Source organism: Mus caroli, unplaced genomic scaffold, assembly GCF_978045245.1.
Source record: "Mus caroli unplaced genomic scaffold, Mus_caroli_1 scaffold_18, whole genome shotgun sequence".
In the NCBI taxonomy this organism is placed as follows: Eukaryota; Metazoa; Chordata; class Mammalia; order Rodentia; family Muridae; genus Mus; species Mus caroli.
The window spans coordinates 90,599,040-90,613,584 of record NW_028227273.1 but is presented as its reverse complement, the minus strand read 5'-3'; the positions used below and the strand labels follow the sequence as shown (position 1 = coordinate 90,613,584).

Here is a 14,545-nt window from a genome sequence, read left to right as displayed (position 1 = left end):
ATGAGTAGGTGTCACTTCTTTTTGTTGTTGTTGTTTTGTTTTGTTTTAATGACAATTAATTTATTGATGAATTGAGGAATACAACTTTAATGGGACAATAAGGCACAACTGTGGATAAAAACAGTTTGCTATACACAGCCAAGAGGGTGTAATCTTAGAAAGTTTAAATATTTAAATTGAGAAGCTTCTCAATACTTCTCAAACAGATCAGTATCAGACAATTATTCCCTTTATACAGTTCTTATATCTCATCATTTGATCACAAAGTCTAACAGATATTTCGTAAAGAATCCCCAGTTCATGTAGCCCCAGCCATCTATCCCAGCCACTCCCCTGTTGCTCACCTTTACCCATCCTCTTTGCAGTGTTTTTGTTTGTTTGGGTTAATAGTAATTTATTTAGTAAAGAATTGTTACACATCTTGGATAGCCTTCCAAAGCAATGAAGCAAGCAAGCAAGGAAGCAACATCAGAGAAAGCCAGCCAAGAGCAGATTCACAGGGACACAGGACAGAAGCAGCCTGATTCAGTGAAATCTAAATCAAGCTGACATTGGCAGAGAAGTTGAGCTGGGTCACTCAAAGACCTCTGATGTCACCTCAGTTGGTGCCACCAATCCTTGGCCCCATGCTTCTATGGGATCTGCGTAGTATACACAGGGAGCTAGGAAGGTCACGCCATCAGGAAGCTCATGAGACAATACACTCAAGGCCTGGACCAGGATTATGAACTGACTACACATCTTCCAGCATTAAAATTTTAGGCGTCACTTCTTAACCGCCAGCATGTCCTCCAGTAAGTTTCCCCAGTGGATGGTTTGTGCTGTGTGTAAGCCCCCAGCACCCAGTAGCTTCTCATAATGGGTTAGGATCCTTATGGCTCATGATTGGCTGAGGAAATCATAGAACTGACCCAGTTGTTAATGTCCCAGGGAATCCGGCTCTTATGCATGAGTGAGGAGATTTTTAAAAAGTTGGAATAGGGGATCATACCCCAGTAAAAAGTTTGAAGAGATAAGAAAATAAAGCCTTAGCTGCCTCTAGATGGGTTATGAAATGGTGTGGAAACATTCTGTAAGTGGAAAAAGTTTAAGGGTTTGATTTGTAGGCCATGGGGAATATGTTTCCAGGGTGACAGAGTGGAAGTAAAAGTAAACATGACTTCAAAGATGGCAGTCCCCTCCTGGTGCCCTGTGACAGACTTCCCAGGGAAATAAAACAGGTCTATAGTTCCAGGCACAAAATCCCTCCTGTGGAGCAGACATCCAATTCAATCCACAGCCTTGGCTACCTGCCATAGCCTTCATGTCTCCACTACTGCCCTCTGGGAATTCCCTGTGTTAAGGTCAACTTTCTTGGCTTCAAGGCTGTAAATTATAATGTTGGAACTAATGTATTTGGGCTAATCTCATTTGAAAACAAAGAGAAGTGTATGCCCATACACATTGAAGTACCATTTGGAAATTATTCTTGAAACAATCATGTGGATATTTTGGAAATGATTTTCTGTAGATAGAGATTATGGCTGAACCATTTTATGACCTGCTGTTGCTGATGTATACAGTGCTAAGCAGACAAATATTCGAGTTTAGAAGATAGAACATTTAACAGGACCCATCTGCCTTTTCCAATGGGTAGATTCTCATGTAGTTCCCAGGGACACCCTAGGCTGAAGAGTTGTCAAGGTTACTACCGTGTTTGTCGAAAGGCACAGCATTCTGTGTGGTGTCAGGATAAGAGCTCATCAGAATTGGTTTTGGATGCTATGAACTCTGCCCCAAGTTAGGCCCCCCACAGGGAGTGGAGGGACAGTGTGAATGAGGCTCTCAAAGAGCAGGTGAATTTGAAGGGAAGCCTATATTAATTGCTTGTTTTCCACTGTGGGATTTCTATTATTTCCTATTTTGTTCTTATTCTTCCACTGCAGGTCAGGTAGATTCTCCTTTGTGTTACTATGGCCAGAGGAATGTCTACTTAATCCCACTAGGAGCTGCTAGGCATGGGCTAGGGCTGATGTCTGCCCACCGCAAGGGTGGGTTGAATGAAGAAGGTTTCTTGGTCATGAGTTGGTTCCTTTCTGTCAATGCCAGGGCCATCTTCAAGGTACAGAACCTCTTTTGGTTACAAATCAGTACAACCAGGGGTAAGGTTGACTCCTGTACCAGCCTATGATGCTGTGCTTTGGACAGTTTTAAATTGGAATGTCCCCATGGCACATTTCTGGGATTGAGATGTTTGGTGACCTCTTTTGATCTTTGCTCCAGTTTTGGATTCATTTTCTTTAGATAAGTTAATTCAAATCATGGCTGCTGGAATACAACATCAGGTAAACTGGAAAGGAAACATGAACCCAAGGGAAGAATTTGGTCTTAGGTGCAGCTGGTGTGTGGCTCTGTCACCTTTATTCTGAGCCTCAGATCATGGTGTTTTGCTTATATAAAGACAGATGGGTCTTTCTCAAAGGAAAAGGGCTGGGTTTGTTTTCATGGTCATCCTTGTCTGGGAAGAGAGGCGGGTTTAGACTGGCAACTGGCTATAAACCTCTTCTGTCTCCTCTTGCCTTTGGTATTTGATTATGTCCACCTTCCTAGTTTGGACAAAGCTTTATTTGTGTTGAGGAGAGAGACTGCTCCTCGTTCTCGAGATGTTGAAATGCTATGACAGGGATGGAACACCCGTTCAGGAGGCTGCACTTGGGCAGACCTCTTTCCCCTGGCCCTCTGCTACATTGCTGGTTCATGTCAAGGTTTAAGGAAGCAGTGAATGTGGCAAGAGGAACACACTATGAATGTGTGCATGCACATGTGAGATCATGTGTGAGTGGAGATAGACTAGGTAGGCCTGGCACATGCTAGGCAACCACACACTCAACCTATAATATCATCGCTAAAACATCTGAACTTCAATGAGATGTGAGAACACAGTGTTGGACCCTTCTCACTCTGCGCTGGGGAAGATAGGCTGGGGGCTCCCCACTGTTGATGGGAAGAGCATGCATCACAGGTACCTTGTCATTAATATGTGTCAGTGCTTGGTGTGTAAAATAATGCTTGAACTATTTCACTGGGGCTAGGGAGATGGCTCAGTCAGTAAAACCTTGCTAAATAAGCACTAGGACCTGTATTTGATCCTTAAAACTCATATTTTATAAAATGGATGCAGTAGTATATGCTTGTAATCCCAGTGTAGTATAGTGAATATAGTGTAGGTATAGTATAGTGAATATAGTGTAGGTGTAGTAGAGTGAATATAGTGTAGGTGTAGTAGAGTGAATATAGTGTAGGTGTAGTAGAGTATAATGTTTAGTGTAGTGTAGTGAGAATTTTGATTTCTTTAAAAAAAAACCCAGTGATGTTATATGAACATGTTTTTGTTTTAATCCCAGGTGTGGGGTATGGGGCTACTTCAGATTGTCCACAGGAGCAGACTATTTGCCTTGTGTGTGCTCTGGGAAGGGCATGATCTTTGTAAGCTACAGGTGGTTTAATTCTGAGAACTCTTGAGCAGGTATAGATGGAAGAGGCCCAAGAGGTCCAGCGGTGGCTGCTCCCCATTACTGCCCCATGGCTGCATATATTATTACTGGTTTGCTGGACTGATGGATATCCTGACGACAAAGATTGGATTTGCCTCAAGGAACTACATCCCTAACCAGCAGGAATTTGTTGGCTGAAAGAAGTCTTCTCTTCTAACCTTCTTTGTCTCCTACCTAGTGTTGGGGGTTTGGAAGGGATGAAGTTGGAATAAGGGCTGAAAGGTGGTAGAAATATCAGAACCCAATAAAATAGATAAAAAGATTAGCCAGCACTCCAGACTAGCCAAAGAAATGAAGTAAAAACCCGAGGAGGCCTGACTCAATGAGCAGGGTGGATAGTGCCTTAAGAAAAGATGCAAAGTTGACCTCTGACCTTCCCATGCAAGTGCTCATGTATGAATGGGTGAAGTTGACCTCTGACCTTCCCATGAAAGTGCTCATATATGAATGGGTGAAGGTTTGAGGTAGTCTTATGCTAGAAAACATATTCCTGTGCTTTTTAGTGTAAATATAAGAGTGAGGCTGAATCTTTGGCCTTTAAGTCTTGATTAGCTTATTAAGGAAAAGAAAACATTGAAATCACAGGTAGTGACTGACACTTAAAGAGTAGTGCTTACAATCGAATCAGTTCGTTTTCTAGCTTGTGAGACATGTGAGGCTGTTTGGTGTATATCTGAGAGGTTAGCTTGATATTTTCTTTTTTTTTTTTTTTAAGATTTATTTTATTTATTTATTATATGTAAGTACACTGTAGCTGTCTTCAGACGCACCAGAAGAGGGCATCAGATCTCATTACGGGTGGTTGTGAGCCACCATGTGGTTGCTGGGATTTGAACTTCGGACCTTTGGAAGAGCAGTCGGGTGCTCTTACCCACTGAGCCATCTCACCAGCCCCGATATTTTCTTATAAATGGCCAAGTTCAGTAGCTATTTCCAGTTTCCTGGTTCACAAACTGTGTCGCTAACACACATGGGATTATTTTCAGCCCTCCACATTTAATAAATACATTTGAAATAACATAGACATGGCCTTGAGATTGAGGATGCTGAGGTTCAGGGAGCCAAGTTCAAATCTGGGCCTCTACACATGTGACTCCATCCTCAATTTCTTGTTGGTAGATGGGAGTATGTCACTTTGACGACTTTGTAGGACAGCTGTGTGGACAGAGTACCTGGGGAGTCAGGTGGAGGTACATGGAATTGTTATTATTTTTTTCTGAGACAGGGTTTCTCTGTGTAGCCCTGGCTGTCCTAGAACTCACTTTGTAGACCAGGCTTGCCTTCAACTCAGAAATCCACCTGCCTCTGCCTCCTGAGTGCTGGGATTAAAGGCGTGCGCCACCACGCCTGGCCTGAATTGTTATTAATCAGTGAAACCATGCTGAGCACATCGTCTAGGTTTGGTTCTGCTCCCGAGATTTTAACTAGGCATGCTGGACATGCCAGGGTTTCCTTGTTTAAACACTGCCTCTTGCGGGTGTCCGGGGATATTTTGGGATTGTGTCATTTACCTGTCACACCTTTTCTATTCTCTCTGGTCGTGTGGAGGAACATCATTCTGCTTTCATCTTTCCTTAGGCTGTACTCTGCTGTTTTATGAGACCTACGGAAAGAATTCCACAGACCAGAATAGTGCCCCACGGTGTGCCCTCTTTGCAGAGGACAGCATTGTGCAGTCTGTTCCAGAGCATCCCAAGAAGGAACACGTGTTCTGCCTCAGTAACTCGTGTGGGGATGTCTACCTATTCCAGGTACCACTGCTGTTCTGCCAATGGAGGGGTGAGGTGATGGTGTGTGAATGATTAAGGTGAGACAGAGCAGAATGGAACAGGAAAACACTGGCATGAATTCAATGGATGCTCCATTAAGCTTTGGGATTAGGGTGTGGTCAGGAGACTAGGGCTGTTCATACTCACCAGTGCAAGGATCATGGTTGTGTCTATAACAGGCATTTGTCTGGTGAAGTCTAAAGCTACTGCCTTTCCTATCCATGCCAGGACAAAGAAAATATTGTGATCCGTGCTCTGCATAACACATGACCTAGAGAGAGGGCAATGTCTGAGAGTTCCAGAACAGAGATCTGTTAAAGAAAGCCCATGGCCAGGGAAGCTTCATCTCTTCCCAGGCATCCCTAGTGAATGTCAAAGGAGCTTCTCAGGCTCACTAGAGCCTCCTGGACAAGTGGGAAAGTGGTGGCTGCCTTTGGATAGCAATACCCAGGATATCTGCCATTAGGATGTCCAGCAATTTGATCGAAATGCCTAGCATAGTGTTGAGTCTGCAAGACTAATTGACTTCTGCTACCGTTGCTCAGCACCTGTGTCTTCTTGGAATACTTAGCCACCTTCTTGACACTTTGGACTTTGAACAAGAAGATTTATAAGGGTGCACAGAAGCCAGGCATGGGGTAACTCACATATGTAATCCTAGCCCTTGGGAGGCTGAGGCAGGAGAATTTCTGTGAGCACTAGGCTACATAGTGAGTTCCAGCATAACCTGATCTATACAGAGAGACTCTATGTTGAAAAACTGTTACCACCACCACCAACCACCAAAAGAGCATATAGGATTGCTTTTTAGCATGAATGTAATGCATATGACATAATGTCACCATGGTGAATAGACCCTTGTTTTCTGTCACTAACTGTGGGCTGCTTTTGTTCCTGTCTTTCTGGTTGCAACACTAAAGTTTCCGTCTTACTTTTATTTCTGCAGTGACATACCCAGACAAAAATTAACTGAAAAAAGGTTTCTTTTCTTTAGTTCATGATTCTAGGTCACAGTCCATCACTGTGGGGAAGTGGCAGTACTGGGGGGAGGGGTTGAGATATCATAGTCACAGTCAAGGGCTGGGAAAGAAACAAACGCACACACAGTAATTAGTATTCAGTTCACTGTCTCTACTCTTACAGTCTACGATACAAAGCCAGGGAACGGAGCTCCTCACTCTCAGCCTGGCCTTTTCATATCAATTAAAGAAGTCAAGACTGTCCCCCATAGACATGCCCACATGCCAGACTAATCTACACAAGGCTTCATGGAGAGACTTGTTGGGAGATCCTAGGCTGTACCAAGCTAGCAGTTAGAACTAGCCAGCATAGACTCTTGGAACCTGAGTTGGGTGTTTACATTTGGGAAACTAAACATTTTGTTTGGTTTTGGTTTTGGTTTTGGTTTTGTGTTTGTGAAGAGTCCCCTTGGGTTTGACACATCAAAGCTGGCTCTTCCATTTTGGAGAGAACTTTTCTGTTCAAATAATCTCAGACAATTCCCCTATCCCATGCTTAGGCCACTAGCCAGACAGATCTGGAAAACTGGGTCACAGCCATCCACTCGGCGTGCGCATCCCTCTTTGCAAAGAAGCATGGAAAGGAGGACACGGTGCGACTGCTAAAGAGCCAGACCAGAAGCCTGCTTCAGAAGATAGACATGGATAGCAAGATGAAGAAGATGGCGGAGTTGCAGCTGTCTGTGGTGAGCGACCCAAAGAACAGGAAGGCCATCGAGAATCAGGTACCATTGATTGTGTGTCGCCCAATAGGCACCTACATACACTCTCATGTAAATCAGTTTCTCCCTTCTCAGTTCTTCTTCATTACTTATATTCTCCAATCTGCTCATACTGATATTTCTAAGAGATGTGTGTTCTTACCTGAACACACAGAAATAACTATGATAGGAATTTTATTTCTAAGAAGTATATAATCTACTTAGAAAGCAAGCCTGGTAAACATGATACTAAAGAACCTTCTAGAATGGGCTAGATTAGGTGGGTGTAGCCTTCAAATGCTGTGAGAAGCCATGGGGTTGAGGTTGGACTGGGAATTGGAGGAATGGTGAGGTTGAGTTCCTGGAAGAAGGTGGCCTGAAGACATTGTTGACTTATGCATTGTTGAGTTTTCAGGTAGGGAGGAGGGAAGGGGCCATTTGGCTTAAGGTAGAAGTACTAAGAGAGGTGGCTTGGGGCTCCTGTGCATACTAGCATTGAAGTGCCAAATTATATGCATGAAAAGTACTTGTTACTTAGCTGGGCTTGGGGCTGGTGCAACATATCAAACTCCATAAACAAACAAAGTGGTTTATGAACAATAGAAAGTTATTGTCTATGCATCTGGAATCTGAAAGTCCTTCATCAAGTCATGGGCAGATTCCATATTAGATGGGGCCAGCTTCTTTGGATATAGATCGTGTTGTCTTGCTGACTGTCTGATATGGTGGAAGAAGTGAAGGAAATCTCTGAGTCTCTTTAGAAGGACACTGATCTTACTCATGAGTGCTCTGCCACATGACCTACTTATCTCCCAGAAGGCACCACTCCCCAGTTCTTAGGAATCAGGACTCTGGCTGGAGATTTGGGGGAGACACACAATTCAGGCCATTTCGATCTTGACGATAAGACTTGGGGGGGGGCTTATTTTATCCTCTGGTTGTGAGTTAGATTTGTAATGCCCCCACCTGTATTGAAGGCTAGATCTCCTTTCAGCAGTGTCCACACGAGGGACCTTACACCACAAGAACATTGACATCATGGATGGGTTAAATAGTAAAAGCACTGGGAGCTAGGCGCTAGTTGGGGAATGTGATAAATGAGGGCCAGCCCTGAAAGGGTTTATTCTGTCTGTCTGTCTGTCCCTTTCCCTCTTGCTCTTCCTCTCCCACTCCCTCCCCCTCACCTCTGCTTCTCAACCACCACGAGGTGAATGTCTTTGCTCTGCCTTCTGCAGCCCCCCATGCCCTGCCTCTCCATGGGCCCAGATGACACAGCCAGGTGACCATGCACCAAAATCTCAGAATCTGTGAGCCACGTTTTCTTTCCTCCCCTATGTTAATTTTCCCCGGTGTTTTTATCATAGTGATGGAGACCTGACTACATTCTCTGTATTGAAGGTAGGAGGTGAAGGATGGCCTAACTAAGGAAAGACGGTGGGCAGGAAATAGTGGGTGTTTAGGTTCAAAGAAAGCTCTGGTAGCAAGTAACATTAAAAAAAAATCTGGGAATTTGTTTTTAAAAAAATGGCAAAATGCAGTTTTCTGTAATTCTATAGAATTTATGCTGCTGAATGGATCTGTTCTTGGAGAAGATGCTTCCCGTATTCAAGGTTCCTGCCAGCACAGCCAGAATAAAAGCAGAGCAAGTAAGGGCATGGGGTTTTGACCAGTGGACAGGTGCACAGCTTGAGGTCTCTCATGTCTCTGTCCTGTTTTTATCTGGAAAGACTTGTGCAGCAGATAAGACAGGGGAGCAGAGCCATTATTCTCATGTAGGAAAGAAAGGGAGTATTTGGCAAAATTGAGAGGGTTCTGGTCCTTCCTCCTCTTCTTCCTCTTCCTCCCCCTCTTCCAACCTCCCCCCCACCGTGTGTGTGTGTCTCATTCTGGGCCTCCTTGTGGCCAGAGAATCCTAAACAAATGCTTTTTTAAACATTTAAATTTGGGCTAGAGAGATGGCTCAGTGGTTAAGTCTGCTCCTCCCATAGAAACTGGTTTAATTCCCAGCTCCCACATGGCAGCTTACAACATCTGTGACTCTAGTTCCAGGGGATCTGATACCCTCATCTGACTTCTGTGGGCACCGTACATGTGTGGCACATAGACATGTAGACATGCAGAAAAAAATTCATATATATAAAGTAAAAAAAAAAAAGATGGCAGAGGTCTTTGGCTGTAAGTGCATTCAACACACACACACACTCACATATACACACTCAGACACACAAACACACACACTCTCACAAACAGTCACATACACCATGACATACAGATACACAGACACACATTCTCACACACATATACACATTCACACACAGAGGCACACACACACTCAGATACATTCTCACTCACATACACACACAGACACACACATATACATACTCTCCTCATATTTTTTTTTTTTTTGCAGTGTCAGTAGTTTGTGAATGGATGTTAGAAGGTGTTTGATCTCTGATGGGCAGGGGTTGCAACTATAACCATTTACACAAATCTGAGAGTCTTAGATGGTCAGGTGGTCCAAAGAATTCTTTTAACAAATCGCGATCAGTGGTGCTGTAGGCCTGTGGTTCCAGGTACTTGGATGGCTAAGGAAGGAAGATTATAAATTTAAGCCAGCCATGCTTACATTGCAAATGTCTAGCCACCCTGGGCAACTTAGCTAGACCCTGTCACAAAGACATGAAGTCATGCTGATGTTGGAGCTTAAGTGTAGAGCATTTGTACTTACATGCAAAGGTGTAGGAGTGTTACCCCTCGAGGCCCATTGCCCACTCTTTGACCGAGTCACAGTAGTCATTTTGAGTATACCTTTCTGATGCTACCAGCTCTTTACTCTTGGTTTTAGCTCATCTCTGCTCCCAGCCCTAATGTCTCCCTGCTTTCTCCCTACGCCTTTACCCCCACCTCACAGCGCCCTTTGGGTTCCTAGGAAGAAACTCTTTTGAGTTAAGCTTCAGAAATTCTGCTTTAATGTCATGTTACCGTGTTGGATTTTTTTTTTTAAGGCCATAATGTAGTCACCTTTCCCCCAAGGGTCCTGCATTGGGTAACAGGAGTTACATTCACTGGGCTCTCTCTTCCCAACTCAACTGTCAGGTAGTTGAAGTGGGAGCCACTTGCTCTCATTTTCTGGACCCAAAGTCCAAGAAAAGCACACGTGTTCTGGGCCTGGATTGACATCCAGACGGCACCTATTATGATTTTCCACCTCAAAGTGCAATCCCAGGTAGATATGTATAGAGGTAGAAATAGAGACAGTTTATTAAGGATGGTAAAAACACTCCCAAGGATGTTGGTGGGTCAGAGAGAGCACTCATCAGGGAGAGGTGTGCCTTTTTGTATTGTTCACACTGTGCCCACCTCCTGTCCTGTCTGAGTATTGTACTCTTCGCAAACCTGCTGTGTCCCTCACACACATTCTCTGGTGTAGGACGTTCTAGTTTTCTGTTAACTGCCTTGATTCGTGTGTTACCCTTGGTATATCTTTCTCCAAGTCTTCCTCTCCTAGGCTTGCGATTGCTTTTAAGTCTCCGACTAGGAACATATTGTGCCAATGCACAGTTATCCACAGGCTTGGACCAAGGAGGCCCCAGCTCCCATGCATCTTTCATGTGTTCTACAAAGCAACCGTCCATTGACAAGTTCCCATTGTAAAGGAGTGCTCTAGCTCACTGTCGTTTGGAGGTCACAGCTAGGCTTGTCCCAGAGACTTCGGAAACTTCCGATCTAGCCACATAATACCAGATCCTACAATGTAGATGACATCATGCAAGATGGATAAAGTCTCTGGAACAGGATCTCTTTGAAGTGGATGGATGGAGAAAATGGTTGTCAACACCCTTTTCCAATTAGAAAGATGCTGTCACGGCAACAATGGCTGTTTCATGCTGCTGTGGAGGTCACACGCTTTGCTTAAAATAAACCTTGCTACAGTCCTGTCCTCTGTCCTCTGGTATATTTCATGGGCAGATGATGCAACGTTCATTTGAGTGTATCCAATACACACCAGACTCCTCTGTGTGTCCGCATGGGGAGTGCCTTTGAAGTCTCGAGGGAGGAAGCATTGTAAATTAAGTCCAGTTAGTACTTTATTTTTCTTTCCGTTTATTAGCTCAAACAAGCAAATGAAGACAAAAGCTTCACCAGCCTTGGGCAGTTCTGGCGTCCTCTTAGATGACTTTGCCACCCCCACCCCAGCCTGCCTCACTGTGGGCCCTTTTCAGGGACCAAGGTTCTGCTCATGAAGAGTGAGCTGGAAAGGGGAGTTAGGTATGCAACCAGGGCTGCTATGGTGTCTGGAGAATGGCCCCCAACCCCAACCCCAACTCCCAGTGGGACCACATCCATCATCCCAGCCTGAGCATCCTTTTAATCTATCTATTTAAAGGTTTAAGATGGTAAAGAAGGATGCATTGTGTTTAGGCACTTAGAAACCATGGTGAGGGGACAGTGTGGATGCAGCCTTTAAAGTGTGACATGCTATGTGGATGGGAAGGGGTGCGGTTTGTGGAGGAGAATGGAAAAGAGTTGTGGGACAAGACTGACAAGGTTGACAGAGGTGTGATGCACAGATATGGGTTTTCTTTAGTGGTCAGTAGGGAGACAGTAGGGAGTGTGTTAGGCATCACAAATCTAGCCTTGTTCAGTGACCTTCTATGCAGTGCTCACTGTAGGCTAGGTGTGTGTGCACAGTGTGTCCTCAGAGTATCCTTCACCTGGAAGCATGACAGGATTAGGCCTGTAGTCAGTCTCTCTCTCTCTTTTTAAAGATTTATTTATTTATTTTATGTATGTAATATATTGTCCCTCAGATCCCATTACAGATGGTTATAAGCTACAATGTGGGTACTGGGAATTGAACTTGGGACCTCTGGAAGAGCAGTCAATACTCAACCACTGAGCCATCTCTCCAGCCTGGGCCTGTGGTCTCAACACAGGCTATAGTTTCATGGTGTGGGGCAAAACAGTGGGAGGAGATTTAATGTCCTGTGTATGCTTGGGAGATCTCTGGAGGAGAGACCATCTGAATTGCTTCTTAGAAATGAGGCTTTAACTAGAAGAGGGGCAGAGAAAGGTGCCCTGTCCAGGGTGACCTATTTTCATACAACCACCAGTGTTCACATGTAACCAACACATCCAGTCCCAAGGTTCCTGGTTTCAAAGGCCTTCGGCATTCCCATGGCATTGAACATGAACTGCTGTCCACTCTGGCCTTCATCCAGAACCTTACCTGGCTGTGTTCTCTTAGACTGCTTCCCGACTCCTTCCTTTCTGGGGACTTCTAGGCAGAGAGGACTCTGCACATGTGTCCCACCTCCTGTCACCTGGTCCACCACTCTGCACATACCATTTCTCGTGAAGGCCTGTGGGCGGCTGCTTCCTCCAAGAGTGCCCCTGACTCTCCTCACACAGGTTTTGCCTAGGATGTCACATGGCTCTAGCTTCTGTCTTTCTCTGTCTGGCTCAGCATGCTGCTTTCTATTTGTCTCTTGTGGCTCCGCTTGCCCCTGCTGCAGAACACAGCTCCTAACGGACCCTATTTCTCACAGCTTTGGTTGTTTTCTGGACATGGTGAGTGATTAGGCATCCATGTGATGTTTTGGGTGCTCAGCTATGGCTCCTTGGGACTTCAGTAAAGGTACACAGTGCTTTGCTTGCTAAGTGTGGGATACATGACTTAGTATGAATGAATGATAAATTCTTGGTTCCCTGGCTCCCATAACATGGGGTTTCCAGTTTGATTTGAAGGAAAATTTACTGGCTGTAAAATGGGTGACTTTTATCTCCATGGAGGCAAAGCAAAGCTAGCTGGCTGCTAGCCTCTAGTCAACTTCAGGGGACCTTTGTCACTGGTTGGGATCTTTAGTGAACATAGGTCTTGGTAGTTGCAAAGCACAGAGTGAGTGTTTTGAAAAGTCACTCCACCAAAAAGGAAAAGGTAAACTGTCTTTTAGGCCAAACCTACAAATGGACAGTTGAATGAGTAAATGAGATAAAATTCTTTCCTCAGAGGGTCGGGTGCTGCAGGAATGCTGCCGTCTTTCTTTGACTGCATCCCGTGCTGTTTTGCGTCATCATGATTTTTATCATTAGGCTTCATCTCCTCCCCCTCCCACCCTTTTACAGCTCTCTAGAGCATCTTGGCACTCATTCATTGAACACTGCTATGTTACCAATAAAGAGGAAACTCATCATTGAGTTTGTGCCGGTGCTGAGACCTGGGAGTTTCCTGTGGGATTTCATCATTAAACATTTCCCTCTGTGTGGGACTGGTGATATGGCTTTAATAGGTTTAGCCTACTGACCTGAGTCTGATCTCTGGTACCCATGTGGAGGTGGAAGAGAAGCAGCTTCCAAAAGTTATCTCTGACCTCCACACACACAGCATAGAACTTATGTACACACACACACACACACACTCACACACACACGCACACACACACACACACACACACGCTCACTCCCTTTTATAATAAAGGGTAATGAAAGTGTCATTAAAGTGCCCCCGTGTATTGTGCCATCCATGTCATTGCTCTGTTGTGTTGTGTGCCCCACTAAAAAGAGTGCTCATTTGTAAAGCAGGCTTCACACACACATACACACACACACACACACGTACACACACTCACACACAGATAACTTATTTTAAATCTTTGCTCTCTGGACTGGGGCAGATACTAGGTAGCTGAAGCTGTCCTTAATTGACTGATCTTGCCTGCACCTTCTCAACATTGGGGGTGCAGGCATGCACCATGATACCCAACTTATGATCCAGTCTCAAGGCTTTGGGAATGTGAGTAAGCAAGTGCTCTACCCACTGAGCTGCAGCCCCAGAACTGAACTACATCTCTAGAACTGAGCTATACCCCCAGAACTGAGCTGCACCCTCAAAGCTGAGCTGCACCCCCAGAACTGAGCTGTACCCCCAGAACTGAGCTATGCCCCAGAATTGAGCTGTGCCCTCAGAACTGAGCTGTACCCCCAAAGCTGAGCTGTACCCCCAGAGCTGAGCTGTACCCTCAAAGCTGAGCTGTACCCCCAGAACTGAGCTGTGCCCCCAGAGCTGAGCTGCACCCTCAAAGCTGAGCTGTACCCCCAGAACTGAGCTGTGCCCCAGAATTGAGCTGTGCCCCAGAACTTGTGGGCACAAGCCATCTCTCCAACCCACTGGAAGCATTTCTAATGCTTGTTTATTCAGAATGGATGACTGACATAGGGGATTTTGTCTGGTTTTCTGTGGATGCTAAATGACACAGCCAATAGGAGACACCATTGGTGTTGACGAAATCTGTCACCCTTGATAGAGTCCAGTGCCTGGTAGTCACTGTAGGCCATGTGGAGGTGGCCGCCAGGGCCTGCGGAATGTCAGCCTCCTGTCTTGCACTGAGCTTTATGTTATCAAATCCTCTGTGCCTCTCACTCTGCCTGTTGATCTGCATGCAAATAGAGGTCACATTTTATATAAACTTATGGTTGTGATGTGTTGAGGAGATAGAAGAGAGGTCCCTAGACAAATACCATCT

The 14,545-nt window shown here is 45.0% G+C and overlaps 1 protein-coding gene across 2 annotated transcripts in view; it reads left to right on the top strand.

The window, feature by feature from the left end:
* The window catches only part of Tiam2 (TIAM Rac1 associated GEF 2), a 206,975-nt gene that overhangs the window by 100,176 nt on the left and 92,254 nt on the right, over nucleotides 1-14,545 (top strand). For both annotated transcript variants that reach the window (XM_021186122.2, XM_021186121.2), the window contains exons 5-6: nucleotides 5,112-5,284; nucleotides 6,822-7,046. In XM_021186122.2, coding sequence (XP_021041781.1) covers nucleotides 5,112-5,284; nucleotides 6,822-7,046 — 398 coding nt within the window. The remainder of the gene's footprint in view (nucleotides 1-5,111; nucleotides 5,285-6,821; nucleotides 7,047-14,545) is intronic.